The following is a 24,204-nucleotide window of genomic DNA, read 5'->3' on the forward strand; positions in this document are numbered from 1 at the left end:
CCAGTGGCCACAATAAGTATTTACACCACTGGTATCCTGCCACATGTAAATACTTCCGGTATTGTGGCAACCACAAGAGCACCTGGCTTTAGCCACTGTAAGGTGAGGAGCGCCACCGTAGGCGGAAACGTGTGATTTTAATAGCGAAAATTAAATTGCGTTTTGACCACATTGACAGAGCAGAGAAAATATACTAGACAACAGATTAAGTTGAAATTATGAGATAAAAACATTTTGCATGTAAAAAAAACAGTTTAGGTTTCAGCAGAAATAACACGTTACACTTTGCATGTAATAGATTTGGGGAGAAAAGTCTTTACAAAAAGATACTTTACAAGATACTTTTATTTGTGACATATGTATGTATTGACATACAATCTAATAAAGGCTAACTAAACTAACTAACTGGGCAAAAAAAGACACGAATAAAGTGCAATGTGCAGTAAATGGAACAATTTACATTGATGTTACAGACAGTGAAAAGTAGTGAAGTGAATTTGTTCAATAAGAAGCAAAAAACAAATACATTTGAAAGTGACCGCTACATAGGTGTCAAAAGAACACATTTTTCTTTACTCGAGTAAAAGTATAGATACCTCTGTTTAAAAATACTCTAGTAAAACTATTGACTCGTGTTTTTACTCAAGTGGAAGTAAAAATTACAGGCTCCAAAACATACTTAAAGTACAAAAGTAAAAAGTAAGGTAAAGTAAAAGTAGAAAGTAGGCACTAAAAAGTAGCAAAGTAAAGGACAGATACCCCAAAAGTCTAGTAAAGTACATTAACAAAGTATTTCTACTTCGTTTCTTTCCATCTCTGATGCCAACAATAAATCATATTTTAATGCAAAATGTGGTTTAAAGACTCCAGCTGTCTTACTTAAACCAGAGCCAGGAAACAAACATATCTGTGTTTCTCTGCATGGAGCAAAAATTACAAGTTTAAAAATGACCGTTTTAAATATTTCCATGTTGTAACGCGTGATCAGTGTAAGCGGACTTGTTGATTCCTACTAACGGTGAAAGACTCTGTTCCAACCTTTACGATCCACTTGCGCGGTTTGCAAGTCACGTGTTTCTGCCTACTGTGGTGGTGATCTGTGGCGCTCCACAGTGGCTGCAGTGTTCGTGATCGCCGGTATTTAAACAGCTGTAAATGACATGTTAGACTAGAATCTGTGAAACATGTTATGAAGGAAATTTCTTTGTTAAGAGTGAAATAACAACAAATATAACACAACAGTTCTGTAAAGATATTTAAGTTTCCAAAAGTTTGGATTGATTATAATGTAGAAACAATAATCATACAGTCATAAAGTTGCCTAAAAACAGGGCATTTATTTGTTTTGTGTAAATCCTGTTGACTAAAGTCTAATTGGCATTTTAGGTAAAGACGTTACACATAAAAACATACACAACATTTTTTGGCCCAACACCGGTATCGATTTCAAAATAAAATGCCTGTATTGGCTTTTATTCTTTTACTGATGATGTTGGGTTTTGGTCATTACATTAAACACTGTTTACCTTTTTTCACCGTTTTTATCGCCGCCTGATGGACAAACCTGAAACTACAACAACAGCAAACTGTCATGGCGGCTGCCACAAGGCTCATCTCAAGGTTGACGCTGGTCACCGGTTAGTTTATGTTTTACTACAGATCATTCACAAAGAAATAAACCCGACCGTTTCTTTTTGTCTCAGATGTTTTTGCTCCGTTAAACCGGAAGAGGTTTTCTCCGTTATCTCCGCAGCTGAAGGAAACTCGCGCTTCGTTAAACTTCTCTGCGAGTTCAGAGCAGCTGTGAAGTTTCAGACTGACGTTCAGACTAAGGAGATTTATTTTGTATCATGTGAAGCTGTTCAAAGTATTCAGCAGCAGCTGATTCATATGTAATTAGACGCATCTGTGCAGCTCGGTTATTGTTGCCGTGGAATAAACTGACGACAGGAAAGGATCGTTCATATAGCCCACTCCTTCTTCCGGTCAGTTTCTCTAGCAAATATTCCCAAAGATAACAATACATTATTTTTAATGCACACTAATTAATTATTCAGAGTTTAGGCTGCTTGCAGGTTATAAAGAGATTAAAATTTAGGCTCCAGCTCAACATCTGATGCATAATAAATTTCACCTGTGGAGAAAATGTGAGTTCATATTGTGTTTTAGTGGAGATAATGTTTTTTATCGTAGCTCAGGTTAGTTTCCTGTCCTTTGCTCCTCGTGTTTAAGTCATTTGTAGTAAATCGCAACCTTTCATTTTAAAACAGGAAACACAAACATCAGAAACGTTCATTTCCAGGCAGGCAGCACATCAGCAGCTCCTAAACTATTAAATGTGGATGTTTAATCAGAGCAGGAAGCTTTGAGCGGACCTGAGAGCCCTGCAGTCGTGTTTTCACGACTAACTCTAGTCCAGATGTTTTTGTGGGGACTTTTGTTTTCATTTCAGAAACATCCTGAGCTCCTGACGCCTCAGACAGCAGCGTCTCAGGCTGCTGTTTCCTCCTCTCTGCTCCTGCTCTGACTTCATGCTCCTCTCTTCCCACCCAGGTGGAGGCAGTGGGATTGGGCGGGCGGTGTGCCAGCGTTTGGCCTCTGAGGGCGCCTCCGTGGTGGTCGCTGACATCAGCGAGGAGTCGGCCAATGAGACGCTGGGGAGTCTGCAGAGCGACCTCAGAGGTCAGGTCCACACGGTGGCTGTAGTGGACGTGTCGTCTAAAGAGAGCATCAAGAAGCTGGTAACGAGCGTGCAGGTGAGAACAACGCTCCTGCTGCGCGTTCGTCTTTTCCTCCTCCTCCTTCTTTAACGTAAGCTCGTTCCTCCTGCAGACTCGGTACTTCCAGCCTCCCTCGGTGTGCGTGAACGCAGCCGGCATCACTCAGGACGACTTCCTGCTCAACATGGAGGAGGAGCAGTTTGATAAAGTCATCCAGATCAACCTGAAGGTAGGCGGCGCTGACACCTGGCAGCTTCTCCTCCATCTCACCCTGCAGGCTGAGAGACGACTGAACACAGTTTAAAATGATGTGAACAGCAGAGCAGTGACGGGCTGTTTATTTGTTTCCTGTTAGTGATTAAATCCACTTGAGTCACAGGTAAAAATATATTTGAATCTTGTGTTAGATCAGAGTGAAAGGATTCATTTTTCTCTCCCAGGGTTCATTCTTGATCACTCAGGCGGTCGCTCAGGCTCTGGTGGCCTGTGGAGCGCCCAAAGGATCCATCATTACTGTGGGCAGCATCGTGGGAAAGGTGAGATATGAGCAGGCGCGGTTTGGGTCACAGTTTTGTACAGAAACATAAAAAAATGAGTCAAAGTTGGAGATTTTTGTTCTTTAGTTTAATTTAAAGGGAGAAAATAAAATAACAAAAATAATTAAAGACAGAAAAAAAATCTCATTGGTCATTATTCTGTTTACACACACAGAAGTAAAAAAACACCCGAACATAAACCTGTGGGCAGGCTTTGAGTTTACAGTTCTGTATAAACTGCCCTGTTTATGTCTCTGGTTCCAAACCTGCACATTATTAATGAAACTCTGAGTTTTTACTCTGAGGATGAAGCTGAGCTGACAGCAGACTGAAGTCTCAGCAGTGACTCGTCCTGCAGCTCCACTCTAGTCGAGATGCATTCAGTGTCCTGTGAGACGATCGAGTCACGACAGTTTCAGCGTCAGTTTATTTTCCTGCTTGACTTTTTTTGAGTTTCTTCGCATCTGTTTGAAATTAATTGTATTTACATTTTATTTTTACATCTTAATTGATATATTTGTGTAAATAAAAGCTCCAACTCAGAATTGGATCTTGTGTTTGTGCTGGCTTCAGGTAAAAGTGCAGTGCATCATCCTGCAGATGATGTCTGAGTTTTTGTTGCCTTGAAGTTTTCAAAGTAAAAGACCCATGAAAGATATTGTATTCCAGAAGCAGCTTTAAAAACCACTGCAGATGTTCCTCACTCTGTGGGGCCTTTATGGTTTATGGGGCCTTTATCTCATGTCTGTGTTGTGGTTGTTGTTTGCAGGTAGGAAACATCGGTCAGGCTAACTACGCTGCCTCTAAAGCTGGAGTCGAGGGTTTAACAAGGACCGCCGCCAAAGAGCTCAGCAGGTAAAACAAAGTGATGCAGCGAGGCGCATGAGCTGACCGGAAACTCACCTGTGTCTCCGCCTCTCTCCCTCCAGGTTTGGGATTCGCTGTAACTGCGTGCTGCCGGGGTTCATTACGACTCCAATGACAGATAAAGTGCCAGAGAAGGTTATTAGCAAGGTACAACACACACACACACACACACACACACACACACACACACACACACACACACACACACACACACACACACACACACACACAGGTACCTGCTGAATGTGACGTGAAGCCAAAATAAAACATTTGATTATTTTAGTTTTTTCCTTTTTTCAAAACATTTTCCTGGAGTCTGATCACTGCAGCGAGCTGTTAAATATCATAAAAACTCATAAAAATATTGTGACTGAAACAAAGCTGCCAACACATTTATTTACTTCCTGCTCCTCAGTGAAGCTGCAGCCATGTTTGTGTTTCAGATCGAGTCCTTGGTGCCTCTGGGAAGGATGGGCGAGCCGGCGGGTCAGTTTCACATCACTGATGCTTTTCACTGTCACTCTTCATCCAGGACATCAGATTCATACATGTGTCGTTCTGCTCACGCCGACACCAGCTGCGTTTAAATGAACACAAAGCTGTTGGATGAGTGTGATTTGTCCAAACATATATGTGGAACATGAGAACATCAGTGTTTCTGCATTTTAGAGTCATCAGCCACTTTAACGAGTGTTAAAATAGGACTGTGTTAGAAAACAGGAGTCACACTGAAACTGTGTCACACACACAACTGTTCAAAATACAGACAAAATTCACTTTTTTGCGTTTTTCTCAGAGAATCACGAGAAACAGATCAAACATCTGCTTCATTAGGATGATGTTGACACTGTGACACTCACAGCGGGGAAACAATGATTGACGAGTTGAAGTTTTTCAAACAAATGTGTTTTTCAATTCTGAAAAAAAAGTTTAGAGGGCTCAAAAATGCTGAAACAAATAATGCATATTGAAAAAATGCATAATTTCAGCCCAGCCGGTGCTCTCTGACAGCTGTAACTCAGAGAACGTTGGTAGCATGAAGGTGAACGTTTGCATGGCCTCATAAAACAAACTAAAGTTAATTCATTAAAAAGATCAGCTGATCGGCTCTTTGTGTCCTCCAGAGGTCGCTGATGTCTGCGCCTTCCTCGCCTCGGACGACTCTCGGTACATCACCGGAGCCAGCATCGAAGTGACAGGTGCAGTTTCTCTATAAACTTTTCATTTCACATGACAAATGTTTTCAGTTTAACGAGAATACCAACACATCAGGACTCGTCTTTCTTTGTCAGGCGGACTTTTCATGGGTTAAATCAGCCGTCCGGCGAGCGCACGACTGAAGACCGTGAGACTAGTTTCTACGTAATTATTAATTTTTGACTTGATTTTGATTGCGTGAATGTTTTTGTAATTTTGATGTGAACCTGTCACATGTTGTCTTAATAAACACTAGAATGTAATGTTGAATCTGAATGAAGCTTTAAAAAAGTTTTAACATGTTTGTGTGTTTTTGGGGCACAGCTGGTTTGAACCAGCTGCTTGTTTTAGTTTTTAGTGTCTCCACACCATCATCACCACCAGAGCCTCCTCAGGCTTCCTGTCTTCTCTGAGAAGGTTTACATAATAACTCTGGCTTTAAAAACATTGTTGGAGGTCAAAGGTCAGCACACACAGTTTGAACCTGAAGGCTGAGCGTCCTCAGATGTTGCAGGTGTTTAACTCTGAGCTGTGAGCCGAGGTGCTGCAGGCCTTTCAGGGCTGTTTGTTTCATAATCGGAAGCATCTTTGCTCCATCTGTGCTGCAGTTTTTCTGTCTTTTATTGTTGAAACCACAGCACTTTTCACTTTGAGTCGTCTTCAGCAGAAGCTGTTTCTCAGCTAAACATGTGAGTTTGGAAACAGGACCCATAATCTCAAAGACGACGTAGCAGCACATTACGTCCCCCTCTGAGTGACACAGCTGGGCTTGTCTTAATTTTAGAAGTTTAAATACAGCCGCTGAGAGGAGGAGAGAAAAACAATAACGATGCCAAAATCTGTCTGCAAAACACTCGAGCAAAGAAAAACTGAGGTTTCTGTTTTTGTCTTTATAAAAAGTGAAGCAGCTCTGAAACAATCCTGTCTTTTACTCACAAACACATTAAATGTCTGAAAGCATTTTGAAATAATTACTTGCAGAGAACAAAGTTACGCTAACGAGGTTAACGAGTTAATCCCAGTTCTTTAAAAGTCTGTGACTAGTGATGAAACCGAACTGATGCTGATCTAGAGGAAAACAGGGGCATAATTTCAGAATGGCCACAAGATGTCGCTGTTTCACCTTCTAGTAACAAATAGAAACAGCAATCACTAAAGTAGACCATAATAAATATTTAATGGAGAGCACATAAACAATTTGAAGTTAAGGATATTTTGTTATATTACCAAGACATAAATTAATATTGTCACCAATACAGATTATGCTACTAAGGATTTGGGGAAAATACATTAAAGTAAGTAAAAAAAAACATGAAGCTGATCCAGAAGATAACTTCATTAAAAAATGCACATAAATAAAAACATAATTACCAAGAAAACCTGTAGAGCTCTTTAAACTGCTAAATAATAAAGCATTTAAAATACATTATTAATAGACATCATTCCCTATGTTGTTGCCTATGAACAAGTACTTTGACAAATAGCGACACCTTGTGGCCCTGTGCAGTAAAATCATGACAGCAGTCTGGAAGAAAAACAAGAGTCAAGCAGCTCTTTTTAAAAAGATTATATATTACAGAAACAAGAATTTAAAAAAATTACTTACAGACATTATAAAATACTTTTTTCTTTTTTCAGCACCATATTTTTATGTTGAAACGGCTTCAACACAATAAAAACAAACAAATATTTGAGGTCATTCTCTCTGGAGGAGGGCAGATTTTTTTGGTTTTGGGTTTTTCGGTCATCCATCCTCCGGTTTCCTGCTATATATATTTAAAAAAGCACAAACAAATAAAACCAGAACCCCAGAATTAAATCGCCCAATCATTTTTCACTTTCCATCCCACGGAGGCGGACGACCTTCGCCCCCCTGCCTCTCTCACAGCCTCTCTCCCCCCCGTGGTGGTTCAGTATCTTTACCATCACAGCTCAGATCGATGCAGACTTTAAGTAAAAAGTTGTTCCGCGATTGCAAACCTGCAAAAGCCAACAAGTGAAACAGCAGCAAGGACAGGGACGTGACAGAGGTGGAGAGTCACCGTTTAATCATTACAGTGGAAGCAGGATGTAACAGCACAGTACAGTCGATGCAAACACTAAGACGGGATCTTACAGTAACGTGTGGCCACAGATTCTTATTTTTATTCCGTACAAAAGGAGTTTGAACAGGGCGGTGAGTTTGACCTTCAAGTGTCAGCTGCAGGAAATAAATACAAACCACATGTGACTGAAATATTGGTTGGTTCTTGTTTTTTTAATCTCAAAGCACCCTGTTAATTTTAAATAAATACAATAGAATATCACTATTTCTGTACAAATGGTATGTAATGCACATCTTCCCCAGGTACAAGCTTCATGAATTAGAAGAGACTACAGGAAGGAGTCGGAGTGGACACTACACCTTTGACACGTTTGTGTAATTAGCACCTTACCACACAGGTCAGTAAAAGCGTGCATTTTTATTTGCTGCTGCAGGAAAAACAGGAGGAATCTCTGAAGCTCAGACATGTTTAAACACTGATGGAAAACAACAAAGAGTCCAGACTCAGCAAACACCGGAGCGGCGTGGTGTTAGCGGCCTCGGTGAGGAGTGATTTAAAGAATCAGGTCACCAGCAGCATGCAAATACAACAGCACTGCATTTAGCACAGTTTACAAAATGAATGGCTTTGATTTCACTGATCACACGTCTCTCCTGCCTCGTGCATGCATCACATCGGCTCAGCGCGGTCTCGCTCCTCTCGGGTGGAGGAGGGATTGTCCTGCACCTCGCCACACGTTAACCTCGGTGCTCAGTTCCCTGTGTTTCTGCCGGTGTCGTTAATTCTTTGGTTCCTTAAAGTGTAAAAAGATCTGAATGTTGCTCTGTAAACAGCATGGCTGAAGAGTCGCCCCTGATGACCTCACAAAGAGCTTCATCTACAGCTCAGGGGAACGTTTCTGACCTCTGGCTGTTCTTTTATGGTTTGTCTCCTGTTTTGATTTCATGTGATTTTAACTGCATCACAGATAAAGGCGGCTGCACGGGAGCCTCTCACAGCCTGAGCGACCGTCAGTCATGCTGCCTGCAGAGTGAATGTAGATTAAGGAAGTGGGAATGAGTGTGACCCGTTTCTGGGAGGAGATGTTGGATGGGGAGGTAGAGGGGCATCAGACCTCAGGTTGCCGGCTCGCTCTCAGGTCGGTGACGTTAAAGAAAACACTGTTTTATGTTGAAGGACGCTCCCTCCTGACTTTATCTTCGTCTCTCGCGGCGGTCGAAGGTCTCCGCAAGTTTTTCAGATTTCTCTCCTCTTTTTTTTGTTTTTGTGACGTCCATTAATTGTTGGGAGGATGTTGGTTTCCCCGGGCACGCACTTTACTGTGAGCGTGTGTTTGTCTCACAACAACTGCATGTATATGTAAGTGTGTGTGTGTGTGTGTGTTTTATATCATTTACAAATTAATTTACAAATTACTGGGCATGAATGTTTTTTTCATATATAAGTGTGTCTCTAAGTGTGTGTGTGTGTTTGCATGTATTGTGTGTGTTTGTGTTCTTAGGCTTGGAAACAAACAGGTCCCACTTCAAAACCAAACTGCTGGTTTTTCTCCCCAAAGTCTGACACCTTGATATCCCGCAGAGGAAGATGCTCCAGCTGTGGCGTGCTGATCTCCAGGACCGTCCTGTCGAAGCCCTTACGATACTGAGGAGAGACACAGAGACACGCACGTCAGGAAACCACAAAATGAAAAAGGTTTATAAAGTCTGTGTTTGTTGGCACATTAGGCTGAAGTTAGAGCAGACGTGGTTCTTCTCCTTATATAAAACAAACTCTCCTGTTGCACCTGCTCAAAAACAAACAGCTAAACACTTCATAAAATCCTCTAAATGGTCCTCTTGTGTTTTGCAGCTACATGTGAAACTGTTTGTCATCATAGTGTAATTAGTGATCGTTCTCAAAGATCCCATAAAATGAAAAACTGTCTGTTATTGATGAGGAACGTGACAGTGTGGGGTTAAACTCTCGTGCTTTCTCCAACAGCTCAGTCACACGACATAAAACTCCAACCTCTTTGTGACAATAAGTAAAAAAGCGGCTGCTCTCAACTTATGAGTGAATGTTTTTGATCTCAAGGCGACCGTCTGGTGTAAGGCGAACTGTCTCCAACCAATCACAGTCCAACTTGGACCGACTGCAGTCACCCTCAGACAGATTGGTGAAGGTTTGCCAATAATTTCTGCTTTATCTACAAACACAATTTGCGCAGATGTTGCAATAATTATAATAATTAATCTGAGTCAGTCTGCATCGATGAGCACAGCTCGTCTGTTTTGTGTTTCTTTGCAAACAGCAGACTCGACTCATCTGGTTGCATTTCTGGTTTAAACTATGCAAAAGTCTCGAGTCTGCTCTTATTTCTTCATGTTTGTCTCACTTGGAGTCAGACTATCTTTACATTTTTTAAGGGGTCAAAGTTTTTTTTTGCACATCGTCTAGTTTTTCATTACTTTCAGTTCATCCTTGTACCTGAGCATTTTCAGAGGGAACAGGTCAGAGTTCATAGATCAGTGTTAAACCAGTTAAACCAGTTAAACATTCAATCATTCAATCAAGAATAAAAAAGGCACCTGACTCAGCATGAATCAGTATTCTGTCTACAGAAAACAAACAACTGTAGGCAGTTTGTTCCATTTCTTTGGCTGAATCTATGAAAAATTAAAACAATGACACTTTAACAGACAGAAAATCGTATTTTGTGATTCCCAAAGAGCGACTAGTTGGAAACATATCTCAGCATGCTGTGCAGTGTGTCCTTAAAAAATCTGAGGAAACTGGACAAGATCAAAGTAGTGGTGATAGTCCTAAAAAAAACTATAGCAGCACCGTCCTGATGCACCAAAGTTGCACAGAAGTTCTCAACTGACTGTGAGTTGTCGTAGACCTGCTCTCTGTCTGCAAAGCAACCGTTTCCAAGGGAATGAAAGCTCAATAATTTAAAAACACTGTTTTTTCTAATGTGACTGCAACATCACAGAAAAAGAGGCAGCTTAATTTACTAGGACTGGATGAGTGTCAGACTAACTCTGGTCCATCATACATGGTTACGATGGTCCAGAGGAAAGATGTGACAGCTCCCCATAACCTTCAGTAACACGGAGCCTTTAACAGGTCTGGATGTAGTTTTGTGTGTGTGAACTCACAGAGCAGCCATCGATCAAGGCTTTGATGTACGGGTTGGTCTCATAGCTCAGCTCCTCGTCGTTGGCACCCAGGAAGTGCAGCGCCCTTTGGTAGTTGTTCTCGGCGCTTTGGTCGGCCCAGGCCACGGAGCGGTGGCAGTGGTAGGTGAGGTTCTGACGGGCCTGGACGCTCAAGAGGCGCAGGAAGCCCAGCTGGACCACGCCCACGGGATCACCGTTGGAGTCGACGTAGGAGAACTGGGAGGAGGATGAGAAAGGAGAGGATTTAATGATAAGACAACAAGCAGCAAGGAGGAAAAGTGTAAGATGAGTGTAAGGATGCAAACAAACGAGGGAAAGAAGGTTAAACAGGTCAAGAACTAAACTATTAAACTTTTAATTACGAACCTTACTACCAGTGGAAAACTGACTGTACCACGATCCTGGAGTCTCTTTGTCCCAGGAGCTCATCTCCACCTGTGACCACAATGATCCACGTCACACATTATAGTTAAAGTTTCATTTAAACTCAGTTTTCACACAGACAGATAAAAACACCTTTTTTTTTAACCTGGGCGGCAAATTTCCTCAACGTTACTGCTCTGACATCTTAGTTTTATTATAAATGTTAAATCATTTTTTAGTTTTTTACATATAAATGAGAAAATAGAAAATAGAAACCACCACAAACGCTTCAGGAACCCAAACATGTTGGAAATTTAACCAAATTATTATGAGTTTAGTTAATAAACCTGTTTTTTTGACACAGTTGTTGTTTTTCCAGATTGCTGGACTGACCGTGTTGACGTCCTTGCTCGGGTACAAACACGTCTCTCCAGCAGTAAAGTTACAGAAGACCTTGAAGGAGTCTCTGGAGCAGCCCTGATTGGGGTCGATCCAGTACTCTCCTGCAGGGGGCGACAGAGAAAAGAGGTGGGAAAATGTAAAAGTCTGACTTTGACTCTTACAGATGTTCATTCATCATCGTCCTGGTACTGATATAAGTGCCAGGATCAGCTGCCAGGTTTGTTTTGGGTTTCGTGGTTTGTTTCCGTTACCGTCTTTGAGGTCCGGCTGGCTGAGGTTCAGGTCCTGGCAGGTGCGCGCGGGGCTGTCCTGAGTGCCCAGAGGGAAACGCATTGTCTCGATCTCTTGACGGAGGGAGTTGAGAGAGCCAAAGATCTCCTCCATGCCTTCGCTGCCCATCAGGAACTCGGTGCCGGCAGTGTCAGATGCCGGCATGTCAGGGTCAAACTCTGGCGCCAGCTGGCTGGCATCGATGGAGCGTTTGGACTTGGGACTCCTCTGGATGGGCAGCGGCTGAATGACCTCACCAGGTGGGCCCTGGGAAGCAAGTTTACATCATTAACTGCAGTTCAGAGAGCACACGGAGAAGATTTAAATGAAGAAAGGTGGAGTACTGACAGGAGGTCCAGGAGGTCCTTGTACTCCTTTTTCTCCCTTTGGTCCAGCTCCTCCCTAAATCCAGCAGGAAAAGGAAAGAAGCATTACATCATCACATCCATTCATCTTTGAATTTTACTGACACTGCACTCATGTTAGCGTGGTTACTCACAGATGCACCCTTAGCTCCTTTGATACCTTGAGGACCCTGGAAAAGATGTCAGACTTTAATAAAACGGCTTCAATGACAGGTTTCAGGAGCAGGAGGAGGAAGAATGACGTCATGTTCCTGGAATAAAACAGCACAAATACTTACAGGAAGACCAGGAGGACCAGCAGGGCCGAGGGGTCCGGTGCCTCCAGAAAGTCCCTGTGTTACAAGACATGAGAATCATTTCCATAAAAAAAAAAGAGTCAAATAAAATAAAGGTTTCACTGCCTGCTCTTCATCATGTGACAGAGGTCAAACTTACGGACTCTCCTTTGGGTCCAGAGGATCCCTGAGGCCCAGGAAGGCCTCGGTCTCCCTTCTCTCCCTGCTCTCCCGGAGGTCCGATGAGACCGATAAGACCTTGGTGACCCTTCTCTCCCTTGGCTCCGGGGTCTCCACGCAGGCCGGGCAAACCAGGCGGTCCCTGCAGGAGGAGAAGCAGAGAAAGAAGGAAAGAAGAGGACGAAAGCAGGAGGACAGACGAGAAGAGGAAAGATGGAGGATTAAAGAAGGCAGCAGGAGCAAAGTGCAGCGTGACGGAGCATCAAGTGCAAACTTTGTGTTTGCTCTTACCAAAGGTCCAGGCGGTCCTTTCTCTCCAGCAGCTCCTGGTAATCCTTGTCCACCCTGAAACACAATTATTAACACACTTAGTGAGTGAACAGCAACACATCAAACAACAAGTGTCACACACACACACAGTGAATTTGTTTAGTTGCTGTTTGAATAAACCCAAAAATGACTGATCAACTGAACTGACCACTGATCCTGGGAGTCCTCGAAGACCTTCGGTTCCTGGTTTTCCTGGTTGACCCTGAGGGCCGACAGGACCCGTCTTTCCTGGGGGACCGACTGCACCTGGATCTCCCTGTGAAGGGTGACGCCAAAGAAACAGGATTCAAAGATTCCTTCTTTGCATCAGTAAAAGTTATGCAACACAAAAATAAGATTGATAAGAAAACAGAGTTAATCATTTATTGTAGAATCATTATTAGAAATAAAGGGTCAGTAATCAGATGTAAACATAGTTTCGTCTTATCATCTGAGAGCTTATACTCACTGTGATCTGTGCAGATCATTTAGTAACTGAAGGACTCACCTTGGTTCCCTTCTCTCCCTGACGTCCCTCTGCTCCTCTTGCACCAGCAGGACCCTGACATGTAAATGAGGTAACAGTGCATCAGTGAACATAAGTGACAAAACACTGTATTCCTTCAAAGTTAATAAGCTTTCACTAAATCGTATAAATGAATTGTATTTTACATAGAAGCCATTTAAATACGACTGCAGGAAAGAAACAGAATAAATGTTTGATGGTGTCCAGGATGCTGCGCTCAGGTTGGGTGTTTGGGTGATGATACTCTAAACATGACTGGTCAGTAAACACAACCTTATATGCTCGGGTAAATAAAAGGTCAAACTGCAAAACTCTGTGATTGTTTTCACCCTTTTTCAAAAGCTGGAAGCATTAAAAAAATATTGGCTGCATGAAAAACTTGTTACTTAAGTGATCTTTCACAGCCATCAGACTGAGTGATCTTACCCTCTTTCCTGGGGGTCCAGGAGGTCCGTTCTCACCAGGAGGTCCGGGGGTGCCCTGCGATAGGAGGCAGAATGAAAAGATTGATCCCTTGAAAAATTATATAAATGAAACTTGTCTGTTTTGGATATTTACTAAAACAATATATGAAAGTAATGAGAAAGTGGCCACTTTCATGAGTATTTTATAAGTTTTTACTGTTTCTTTTCCACATGGGTGAGGAGCTGGATCATTTCTAATCCTTCATTTCTGCATCGCTGCATCTTTTTTACTCACAGGTTCTCCTGCTTCTCCGTCCTCTCCTCTCTCTCCCTTGGCACCATCCTGGCCCTAAAAACAAAGACGATGATGTCAGAGGTTTTCTTTGGGTTGTTCGGTTCAGCACGAAGCTCAAACAGAGGCTGAACTGAACTGTCTGCAGCTGTGGAGCCACATTTAACATCTCTGTAAATAAATAAACGTGAATCATTCAAAAACGACACTTACTCTGGGTCCAACCTCACCAGGGGGGCCGGGATCACCAGGGAAACCAACAGGACCCTGAAATTAATACAAAAAGATCAATGATTAAACACAGTAAAGAGATCGGCGGTCACTGATCTGTGCGGCAGTCTGTGTATGTTCTGGTGTGTCCGGTTCTCATACTGGGTTTCCTTTGGGCCCATCGTCTCCTGGTCCTCCTCGTCCTCCGGCAGGTCCAGCAGTTCCAGGTTGGCCCGCCTCTCCCTTCTCTCCGCGCTCTCCACGAGGACCCTGTCCACAGAAGTACAGACCTCGTTGTTTGCTCATGGATGATATTTAGATATCAGCGACAGCATGAGCTCCTGATGCATCGGCTCAAAAAAGCATTAAGATCACGCCGCTCACCTTCTTTCCAGCCTCTCCTACGATTCCAGGTGGTCCGGCCTCACCGGGCTCTCCCTGTGGAACAAATATCACATATTTTAATCCAGTTTTTCTCTTTTTGGACACAAAGCTGTAAAAATATTCCTTCAGTACTGCACCTTCTCTCCAACAGCCCCAGGATTACCAATACCACCAGGAGGACCTTGAGGACCCTGAAAACAGACAAAAACTGATCAAATAATTTCCATCAACAGTTACTTGGAGGAAAAAGTATCAGATAATCTACTTTAATTAATGCTGAACATGAGTTTCATGAGAAATTAATCTGCTAAAATTAACTTGATGGAAAAGGAGCGAGTTTCACAGAGGTTCAGTAAAAGCTCCAAACACTCACGTCAGCTCCGCTGGGTCCAGCAGGGCCACGGGGTCCTGGAGGGCCTGGAGGACCCTGGAAACATAAAGAGGATTTGGTTTTTATCATCATTTTATTTATTTTGTCGCATACATCATTACCAGTTATTACAATATTCATGTGTTTGTGAAACTCACCATAGGTCCGACATCTCCCGTCTCTCCTTTCTCCCCAGATGGTCCTGGCAGTCCCTGCAGAGCAAAGGTCAAAGTTCTGGATTAGGAGCTTTGCACAAGAGCGATGCTCGAACTGCACGAGTATTGACATCAAATCCAACGTAAAGAAAGGAAGTGTTGCTGCTTTTTGACATTTTCATGTTTTTACCTGGAGTCCGATGGGACCTGGGGCTCCTGGGAAGCCTCGGGTTCCCTCGTCACCTTTAGCTCCGAAAGGACCCTGCTGCCCCCTCGGTCCAAGATCTCCATCAGCACCCTGCACCACAGAAGAAGAAGAAGAAGAACAAGGACAAAAACAGGAGATAAGAACAGTTAATGTGCTGACTGGATGGATCTAAACTCCTCATCATATCAGGAACAATCTTGTAAATTCATCACATAACTACATTTTCATTTTAACAAGACCTTTATCAAATCTGTAAAGTAAAAACTGCAGCCATCATCAAATGCATGCACTTGTAATAAAAAGGAGTTTCTACTCACAGCTGGACCAGGCTGACCTACAGGACCGAGCGGCCCGGGTGGACCAGGAGGACCCTGCAAATAACCAGAAGCAAGCACATGAACACAGAGAAACAACAATCATTAAGGAAGAAACAGCATTATTAGATCCTGATCGTTACCATCAGAGGTAAATATTAATCTCTGATTTAAGTCACTCACATGCTCTCCTTTGGCTCCTTTGGCGCCCTTCTGCCCAGGCTCTCCAACCTCACCCTGAAACAATAAATAAAATTCATTTTATTTTACGCTCTGAGCTATTTTGACTCTTGACACCTTCTGAGGTGAAACATTCACCCTGCAGCTTTCCAAGAATCTTAAGCTAAGGTGTGATCTCTGTTACTTAGAGTTACTGGCCTTGTCTCCGTCCTCGCCAGGGACTCCAGCTGTTCCAGCAGGGCCGGGCAGACCCACAGGACCCTGCACCCCGTCCCGACCTGCTGGCCCAATGGGTCCTTTCTCACCCTGAGCAGGAGAAACAGAGAACAGAGAACAGAGAAATCAATAATTGATATTCATCATTAGCTGGACAGACTAAATTTGATTAAAACATCCAGAAGACTCACAGGGACTCCCTTCTCTCCAGCTGGTCCAGGTGGGCCCTGAGGGCCTGGTCTGCCAGGAGGTCCGATGGGTCCAGCAGTACCAGCTGGTCCCCGCTCACCAGGAGACCCCTAAGAAATACATGAGGTCAGCACCAACCACAGCAGGTTTTCATTAAGTGAATAATTAATTCTTAAGTTGGAAGAATGAGTAACAGATTTTAAAAGTTTTTAAAAGATTTCATAGTGAGAGACTTGAAAAATTAAACAAATACAATGATGGTTAATGTCCAAACTCAGAGTACGTTCTGTTCTCTCCTCACTTAACTGAAAGATCCAGATTTGCCTCCATTATTTCTGAACTATGAACATTTCTTTAAATGAGTTGTTTTTAATATGAACAGAAACCTACAGCAGGTCCAGGAGGTCCAGCAGGTCCTTCGCCTCCCTTCAGTCCTCCACCACCCTGGAAGAAATGACCATGCAGGAATAATCATCACACTCTTATTCTAATGACTGAGATAAGAAATGTTTCTTAAACACTTGGATCCTGGCTTGATGACATATGCTGGATCATTTATACTCACAGGGGTTCCAGGAAGTCCTCTCTCTCCTGGGAAGCCTCTCAGTCCTGGAGGACCATCTTTTCCAGGCCGTCCTGTGGGTCCAGGGTCCCCCTTGGTGCCCTCTTTCCCTGAGGGACCAGGAAGCCCCTGCTCACCGGGTGGACCTAGAGGTCCGGGATGGCCACGCTCGCCCATGGGGCCGGTCTCTCCTGATGGGCCCTGGAAGATGGACATGGACAGGGTTGAGAGAAGAAGAAAGCAATGATGGAAGGAAGAATGCAAAGCAGCAGGGTGTGAATATGGAGAAGTGTGTAAGTTGGCTCGTGATGTGATTTACTGTAACAGTAACAGTATGTGCACCACGATGAATGCACTCACCTGAGGTCCAACAACTCCAGGAGGCCCAGGTGGACCCATTTTACCTTGGAAACCCTGCAAGACACAAACTCAGTTAACAGTTTATCTAGAAAACACAGACGCTCAGATCTGAAAGGCAAAGACGTGTCCACTCATAACCATCATCACAGTCTGCGACTGAGATGAACTTGGAAAGAAAAATCTGCTGTGATGACTTTTTTTGTTTATTTGACACAAAACACAAATAATTCTTCTCCATAAATACAGATTCAAGCATCTCTGTGCATTAAATTTCACAGATCACTACTTAAATACTTCAGACAGACAGAAGACAGCAAAGCTGGGAGGAAGGCATGCAGTCAGTGGTCTGGATTAAAACCCACATCTATGGCATATGGGCCACCTGCTCCACTCAGTGAGCTCAGGTGGAGGCACCTCTAAGAAAGAAAAATAAATAAATGAATTAATAAAAAATACAAATTTAACTTACAACTTCTCCTCTCTGCCCGGGATGTCCTGGCAGGCCATCCTTTCCTGGTGGTCCCTGTAATAAAACAATAAACAAATTTTATCAAACTGTACAAAGCACCTCAGTTTTTTTATTATTTTTATCAGTGATATCACCCTGAATTTGTAACATTACTAAAATCAGTCTGTGAGGAACCGTAAATGAAAACGTTTACTTACAGGAGGTCCCTTTGGTCCGGGGAAACCATTGGCTCCCTGAGGTCCTGGCAATCCCTGAGAAATCATATGTGGTAAAGTAAGAACATTAAATACACGACTCAAATTTAAAAGTAAGTTTTTCCAAGCAGGACACACTTCTGTGAACTTCAACACTCACCCTCTCTCCAGGAGGACCATGAGGTCCATCACTTCCTGAGGTTCCCTGACAGGAGCAATAGAAGAAGAATGACTTAAATACAAACTCTTCTTTTCTTTATTTAAATTATTTACAGGCAAAAATCAAAAGCAATAAATGTAAATGGCATCGAGGGTTTTTAAGCAAGTCTTGTTTAAAAAAATCCAGCTCTGACATTTTTGTTCAAATATTTATATAAAGATGAGATACGAATAATTTCTTTCACACATTCATGTAAAATATGAAGTGAAAACAGGATTCATCAGTAAATCACAGTGTGGGCAGTTTGTTTCAGGTGTGCAGACCAACCTTTGCTCCTGGTTTCCCCGTGGCCCCCCTCGGCCCTCTCTGCCCTCGGGGGCCCTGATGGTCAAAAACAGCACATATAGTTAAGTTACTACGATACTCAAATCATTTGAAGGAATAATTAAACAACTCTGTGTTTCTGCTGATCACCAGAGGTTACACTGATGATGGGTGATGCACTGATAGGTTATTCTTTAACGCTGTGAGCAGAGCAGCTTCTAAACCCTGAGCATAATAAACAGAAAAAGTACCGTCGGGCCTCTCTGTCCTCTCGGACCTGGTTTGCCGGAAGTACCCTGAAGAAAATCAGACAGACAGTTAACATTAAACATTAGTTAACATTAGAACTTTTGTTATAACCTGAGAAACTTTATCCTTGTTAAGTTTAAATGTCTGAGTTTTTATGTTCTTCCACAGAGACGTCGTCTTACCCTTGTTCCCTTCTCGCCGTTTGAACCAGGGAATCCTGGGAATCCAAGAGATCCCTAAAAATAAACCAACATGTCAGGATCAGCTGTTCCATCAGGATCAACCACTGATTCAGTGCTAATGAAAGGCTTGTGCTTCTCTTACCTTTGGTCCTTGTCTTCCAGGATATCCAGGAACTCCAGGTACACCGAGTTTACCCTGGAAACAAACGATGACGTCATCAATCACAGCAGGTGTGACTGGGTTTTCTAACCTGCTTCACTACAAACCAGCTAGTTATGACTGATTAATGCTGGCATGTAGGTGAGAAAGCTGAGAAGCACTCAACATGATGCACAGGTGTAACAGTCACATTATCTTGTAATGAAGTTCATGTTATAAAGTTAAATGTCAGGTTTAATGGAGAAATTCACATCAATAAAACATAAAAACCCTCAAATATTTAGAAAAATTCAAATAAATACCTGTTTCAGATCCCAGGTACAGGTGAAATATAATTCTTACACAAGTTCCTTATAAAAGTATTAAATGATGGTCCGAATAATAAAAATAATTACTTTTATGCAGTCTTGCTGTAATGAAACAGTTCATACCTTCTCACCAATCAGTCCAATAGCTCCAACCTCACCGGGGGGTCCAACACGACCCTTTGGCCCCTCCGGGCCGTCCTCTCCTCTGGGCCCTGATACTCCAATCTCTCCCTGTAAGAGATCAGAGTGGAAACACAGCTGTGAGATTAAATCTGTGCTGTACACAAAGCAATAACTCAAAGCAAATATTAACATGGGTTAGATTAAAAATCTGGACCATCCAGTCCTTCATTCAGCCATCTAGTGTTACATTAAAGAACCAGCCAACTGACCAATCAGCTGCTTCGTTATTCAGACTTTACCCTCTCTCCCTTGACACCGAAATCTCCTTTAATTCCCGGGAAGCCGTCTTCTCCCTGGCAACAAAAACAAATAAAAACACAGTGAAAAGGAGAATAACACTGTACATCTTAAAAACATTAAATATACACATGATCTTGGTCAATCTGACTTCGGTTTTTCAAGATGGTGAATTGAGATATAAGGATATATGGTACATGACATCAACCTTGTTTTTAATTATATTTTTTAACCACCAAATGTTCACATTAACACGATGTTATTGTGTAAATGTGATATTTATTCATTTACCTTCTCTCCTTTGTGGCCTTTCAGGCCGCGGATGCCTTGTTCTCCCTGTGATCACAACAATTTCATAATCAATACATTTGCATTCTAATAAATCACATTTAAAAATTGTCTTTGCTAATTTGTTTTACGACACATTAAAAATGAAGCGCAGTGACCTTGACGCCCCGAGGACCAGGATAGCCGATAGCTCCCTGAGGACCGTTAGGACCCTGCAGACCAAAGAAAGCAGGTTTACAGCACAACACACACACTGTGGTAACTACGACCACAAGGACAAACCTAACAGAGGTTACAGGTCTCCTGTTAGGATGGATAATAATAGTAATATGAATGAAGTAATATAAAGTGATGGAGTTATGGCACCCACATGGTTTCCCTTGGTGCCAGGAGGCCCCTCCTTTCCTGGGTGACCCTGTAATATGAAAACAGAGAGTTTAAGGCTTAGAAACGACATCACCCAGCTTTAGGTGGTTCAACTTAATAAACGATATAAAGAAAGACAAACATACAGGAGGCCCATCAGCTCCAGGCATTCCTGGGAGACCTGGTTTTCCTGTAGGACCCTGGAGAAGGACACAAAGTGTATATAAGGTCAATAAATGCTCCTTATTTGAAACGTCTCATATCTGAATGAAGCGCGCTTTTCTGCTTCGTCGCTTTGTTTTTTTAGACGTCATACGAATGAGCGTCTCTCTCCTACGAGACAAGCTCACACGGTTGAAGTGTGAGCGAGAGAAAAGTGCAGATACAGAGAACGAGTGTTATTCTATGAGACTCAGAGAGCTGATACCACTGCTCGGTGGGGAAAGTGTTGATGTGAATGTGGTAAGGATGCACAATTTCACTTTAGTTTCAGAGATATTCATGCTGTCACTGTCACAGCTGCAGTGTCTGTGGGTCACCGAGCTGTAAGTGGTAGTCGGGTTGAGAGTGACTGCAGTCTTCATGCAGGCAGCTGTGTGCTGTACTGTGTGTGCATGAGGTAAACCCTGCACTTGATATCAAACTTAATTTAGAAGATTCATTTTTAAGTGGAATAGCATAAGATCATCATCTCTGACAACAACCATCATATTTTCACCTTTGTGAGATGTGTGAGTTTGATTGGTTACTATAATTCTTAAGCATCCAATAGACTCCTGCTGTAACAGGTGTTTAAAGATCTCTTCCTGTCACATGACATAAACAGTTGTTCTCCTCCAGACAACAGCACATCCGACTCCCTTTGTTTACTTTCTCGGTGTCGTCACTGCAGTATTTAAATGTCAGAGTTGGAGAATAGAGTTGAATAATGTAATGAATTAATAATATTCCAACTATTATATGACTGTTTATTGTTAAATACTTGTTTAGAGCCAACTTTCATTATGTAAATGTACTTTAAATAGAGTATGATGAATATCTAAGGTCTTACTTTCTCTCCTGGGGGTCCGATGGCCCCCTGAGGTCCCGGCATTCCCTGCAAAAAACCCCAAAACACCGTGTGACCTTTAATTAGTTTATGTAATTATTACAATTTGAGCATTAATCTTTCTTTTTATCTTTGTGTGCATGTTCCTGCATAGCTATTCCCATACATTATCACGTATCAGGTATGTGATAATGACCAGGTGTGCTCTCTCACCTGAGTTCCTGGGGTTCCCTGCTGGCCTGGAGGTCCTGGCTCACCTTGGGGACCCTGAGAGACAGAAACAGAAGAGGAGAGAATAACGATCAGCGCAGGGCAAAGTGAACAGCAGAGGAGAGAATCTGTCAGAAACTAGCTAAAAGAAAAGTTTTGTGTTAACATTCTGAGTTCTGATCTTAAATGTTCAAATACACACGATAACAGGATAACATGGAAACTGTTACTAACCAAGCTTCCTTTGGAACCGTGGGGTCCATCGTTTCCTCGAACACCCTGAGAGAAGATCGAGAGGAAGAAATTAAAAACGATTCCCCATAAATGTCTAAATGTCAGCTTCTACTCAAAGCATCCAGGGAACAGGAACTGAAAACATCATCTCTGGTGCTTTGCTCAGCATCACTCATAGAAAACGAAACATCTTGATGTTGATGCAGGTTTGTCTTTGTGGGCATCTTCCTATTTAAAGTGCAGTCGGCTAATTTTACACAAGTCTTTGGAAAAAAGTGCACAAAGTATTTGTGTGAAAGTGCTGGTTTGTACTTAAACATGTTATAAAATTTCAAAACAAATGTGAGAGTGTAAAGTAATAAAAAGTGTTCACTGTGTTTAACATTACATATTTAAAATCTGTAAGAAAAATACATGGAACAAAAACACTGATGTTCCTGCTTCTGTCATATTAAACTGAGGGAGTAAAATTCCCTTAAAGCTAAAACTTTACTTTAGCAGAACAAGCAGAAAGTTTAAATATATCATGCATTCATTTTTTTACATGTTGGTATGTTTTGAGGAGGCTGTGGGAACATCACACGTTCATTTTTAGATTTGGGATGAAACCAGGTTACTGGCTGTTGCTTCAGGTGGTGCTGTGGGCGCTCAGTGGTCAGAGTGGGGTAAAACAATGCAGCCAAAATAACAGCAGAAGGCTGGGCGTGAAATCGCTTCTACTCACAGGAGGTCCGGGGATTCCTGGAGGACCTTTGGGTCCAAGCAAACCACGAGGTCCCTGCAAACACACAAGGACACACAGGCGTCATGCAAACCAAGATCATTCACTCACACATACTATTGTTTTTAATGGAAATGAAAGGAAAAACATAAAGAAACAGAACTTATAAATAAAAAAAGTATAAATACAGAAGGAGCTATTTAAAGAGGTAATCTGCATTCTCCTTCTTTATCAAATCTAAAAAAGTCTGACCTACAACTAGCTGCATAAAAAACACAACTCCTTATTTCAGTGATTCTAAAAGCACGTTGGCTCCTCCTCCGTCTTTGTGTTACTGCACTACATTATTAATTACAGTAAAGATCCCTAAAATATCATAAAGGTGTGATGATTATGAAACAACAGGTGCAAAGGTGACCTTGTTATGTGAGATATAAAAACAGAGGCATGTATTTTGGGAGACGGTTTAAAACACAGACAATAAAAGCACGAGTAGAATATAAATAGAAAATAGTGGGAGGTGTAGAATCAGCTGGGCTGTGACTGAAACACTCACTGGTTCACCTGGGAGACCCCGAGGTCCAACGTCTCCATCATCTCCCTGCAAACACAGAAGAAGAAGCACGTTATGGATGAAAAGATGCTGATCAGCAGTGACACAATATCTGGATGTAATATTAATATTATAATATCTGCAGATCTACGTACCCGCTCTCCATCCTCTCCTGAGCCCCCTGGTGGTCCCAGTGGTCCAGAGTCACCCTAATAAAATATAAGGATGAGGCAGATGTAAATAAATGATTCTCCAGTGGTAATAAAGATTATAACTGAAAAACAATCGTTGTTTTTGAGATTGTTAGACGTACCCTGTGTCCTTTATCACCAGGCAGACCAGGAAGACCATCGAAACCACGGTCGCCCTGTGAAAGACACAGACATAAACATTACTATTATCTCACTGTGGAAAGTAGAAATGCATCAGAAACAATCTCAATACAATAACAATGAGTCAGCACACAGCTGAGGCCTCAGGATCCATGAGAAAGACTTTGATACAGCTGAATAATCAGGGAGAACAAACTGACTGTGTCGAGGTTTTGGCACCAAAATGACACCAGTATTTAAATTTTAATATCAATTCTTACTGGACCAATAAAAAAGCTACGGAGACAGGGTGGAGGCTTCAGGCTGGTGGTGTTTAAATAAAGGCAGTGAGGGTACCTTAGCTCCAGGCTCTCCTGGCATTCCTCTGGCACCATCAGCTCCAGCACGGCCCTGCGAGGAGCAGAGGAAGAACATGTTTAAGTGAACCTACGTTTAAAGACAGCTTAAACAGGAGCACAGGTGAGCATCTGGATGGACAAAAACCGGCTTTTAGAGGTTTTAAAACTTTCTGGTGACAGCCTGAACTGCAGGCCTGAAACGACACCTACTCTCATAAAACTTAAAAAATAAAAAATTAAATTTACAACGACAAGTGATACACACATCTTAATAAAAATGTCAGCTGTTCATACTCACTCTTCTTCCTGCTTTGCCTGGAGGGCCCATCATACCGTGGGGTCCTCTTGGACCCTGAAAATAAACCAGAGGCCCGTCAGAAGTGTCAGTTATAACTATGATCTCACAGACATGAGCTGAAAAGGTTCACTTAGAACACAATACAGGAGTAACAATAATAAAGTCATTAATAATTTTACACACAGCTGTTGTTATTTACCTGAGGACCGGGGTCTCCAAGCTCTCCCTTCAAACCAGTACTTCCTGGATTTCCCTGAAAGAGACTCAATCGTCTCAGTCTCATTTTA

General features: G+C 42.3%; 2 protein-coding genes across 3 annotated transcripts in view; one reads left to right on the forward strand and one right to left on the reverse strand.

The window, feature by feature from the left end:
* Positions 1-1,538: 1,538 nt before the first annotated feature.
* hsd17b8 (hydroxysteroid (17-beta) dehydrogenase 8) lies at positions 1,539-15,544 on the forward strand. Of its 2 annotated transcripts, XM_042214113.1 has the most exons (11): positions 1,539-1,637; positions 2,554-2,756; positions 2,833-2,949; positions 3,161-3,256; positions 4,026-4,111; positions 4,186-4,270; positions 4,567-4,609; positions 5,248-5,322; positions 5,416-11,420; positions 13,177-13,271; positions 13,370-15,544. In XM_042214113.1, the coding sequence occupies exons 1-9, from the start codon at positions 1,592-1,594 to the stop codon at positions 5,433-5,435; spliced, it is 771 nt and encodes a 256-aa protein (XP_042070047.1). In that variant the 5' UTR covers positions 1,539-1,591; the 3' UTR covers positions 5,436-11,420; positions 13,177-13,271; positions 13,370-15,544. The 2 variants fall into 2 exon arrangements, with proteins under 2 accessions (XP_042070047.1, XP_042070046.1); XM_042214112.1 differs by having other exon boundaries at positions 5,416-13,271.
* The window catches only part of col11a2 (collagen, type XI, alpha 2), a gene marked incomplete in the record, with an annotated part of 41,857 nt that continues 25,004 nt past the window's right edge, over positions 7,352-24,204 (reverse strand). The window contains 51 exon segments of the mRNA XM_042214111.1: positions 7,352-9,009; positions 10,509-10,745; positions 10,896-10,964; positions 11,286-11,395; positions 11,546-11,831; positions 11,913-11,966; positions 12,064-12,099; positions 12,208-12,261; positions 12,365-12,526; positions 12,676-12,729; positions 12,863-12,970; positions 13,202-13,255; positions 13,646-13,699; positions 13,919-13,972; positions 14,129-14,182; positions 14,288-14,395; positions 14,510-14,563; positions 14,647-14,700; positions 14,883-14,936; positions 15,038-15,091; positions 15,225-15,332; positions 15,560-15,613; positions 15,740-15,793; positions 15,935-16,042; positions 16,144-16,251; positions 16,532-16,585; positions 16,707-16,904; positions 17,064-17,117; positions 17,533-17,586; positions 17,730-17,783; positions 17,887-17,931; positions 18,214-18,267; positions 18,462-18,506; positions 18,642-18,695; positions 18,784-18,837; positions 19,233-19,340; positions 19,532-19,585; positions 19,821-19,865; positions 19,976-20,029; positions 20,188-20,232; positions 20,330-20,383; positions 21,235-21,279; positions 21,445-21,498; positions 21,676-21,720; positions 22,400-22,453; positions 22,953-22,997; positions 23,105-23,158; positions 23,263-23,316; positions 23,618-23,671; positions 23,918-23,971; positions 24,117-24,170. Of these exon segments, the coding sequence (XP_042070045.1) occupies positions 8,863-9,009; positions 10,509-10,745; positions 10,896-10,964; positions 11,286-11,395; positions 11,546-11,831; positions 11,913-11,966; positions 12,064-12,099; positions 12,208-12,261; positions 12,365-12,526; positions 12,676-12,729; positions 12,863-12,970; positions 13,202-13,255; positions 13,646-13,699; positions 13,919-13,972; positions 14,129-14,182; positions 14,288-14,395; positions 14,510-14,563; positions 14,647-14,700; positions 14,883-14,936; positions 15,038-15,091; positions 15,225-15,332; positions 15,560-15,613; positions 15,740-15,793; positions 15,935-16,042; positions 16,144-16,251; positions 16,532-16,585; positions 16,707-16,904; positions 17,064-17,117; positions 17,533-17,586; positions 17,730-17,783; positions 17,887-17,931; positions 18,214-18,267; positions 18,462-18,506; positions 18,642-18,695; positions 18,784-18,837; positions 19,233-19,340; positions 19,532-19,585; positions 19,821-19,865; positions 19,976-20,029; positions 20,188-20,232; positions 20,330-20,383; positions 21,235-21,279; positions 21,445-21,498; positions 21,676-21,720; positions 22,400-22,453; positions 22,953-22,997; positions 23,105-23,158; positions 23,263-23,316; positions 23,618-23,671; positions 23,918-23,971; positions 24,117-24,170 (3,828 nt within the window).

The sequence above is a fragment of the Haplochromis burtoni genome, unplaced genomic scaffold, assembly GCF_018398535.1.
Source record: "Haplochromis burtoni strain Fernald_Lab_line unplaced genomic scaffold, NCSU_Asbu1 Contig_519, whole genome shotgun sequence".
Classification (NCBI taxonomy): Eukaryota; Metazoa; Chordata; class Actinopteri; order Cichliformes; family Cichlidae; genus Haplochromis; species Haplochromis burtoni.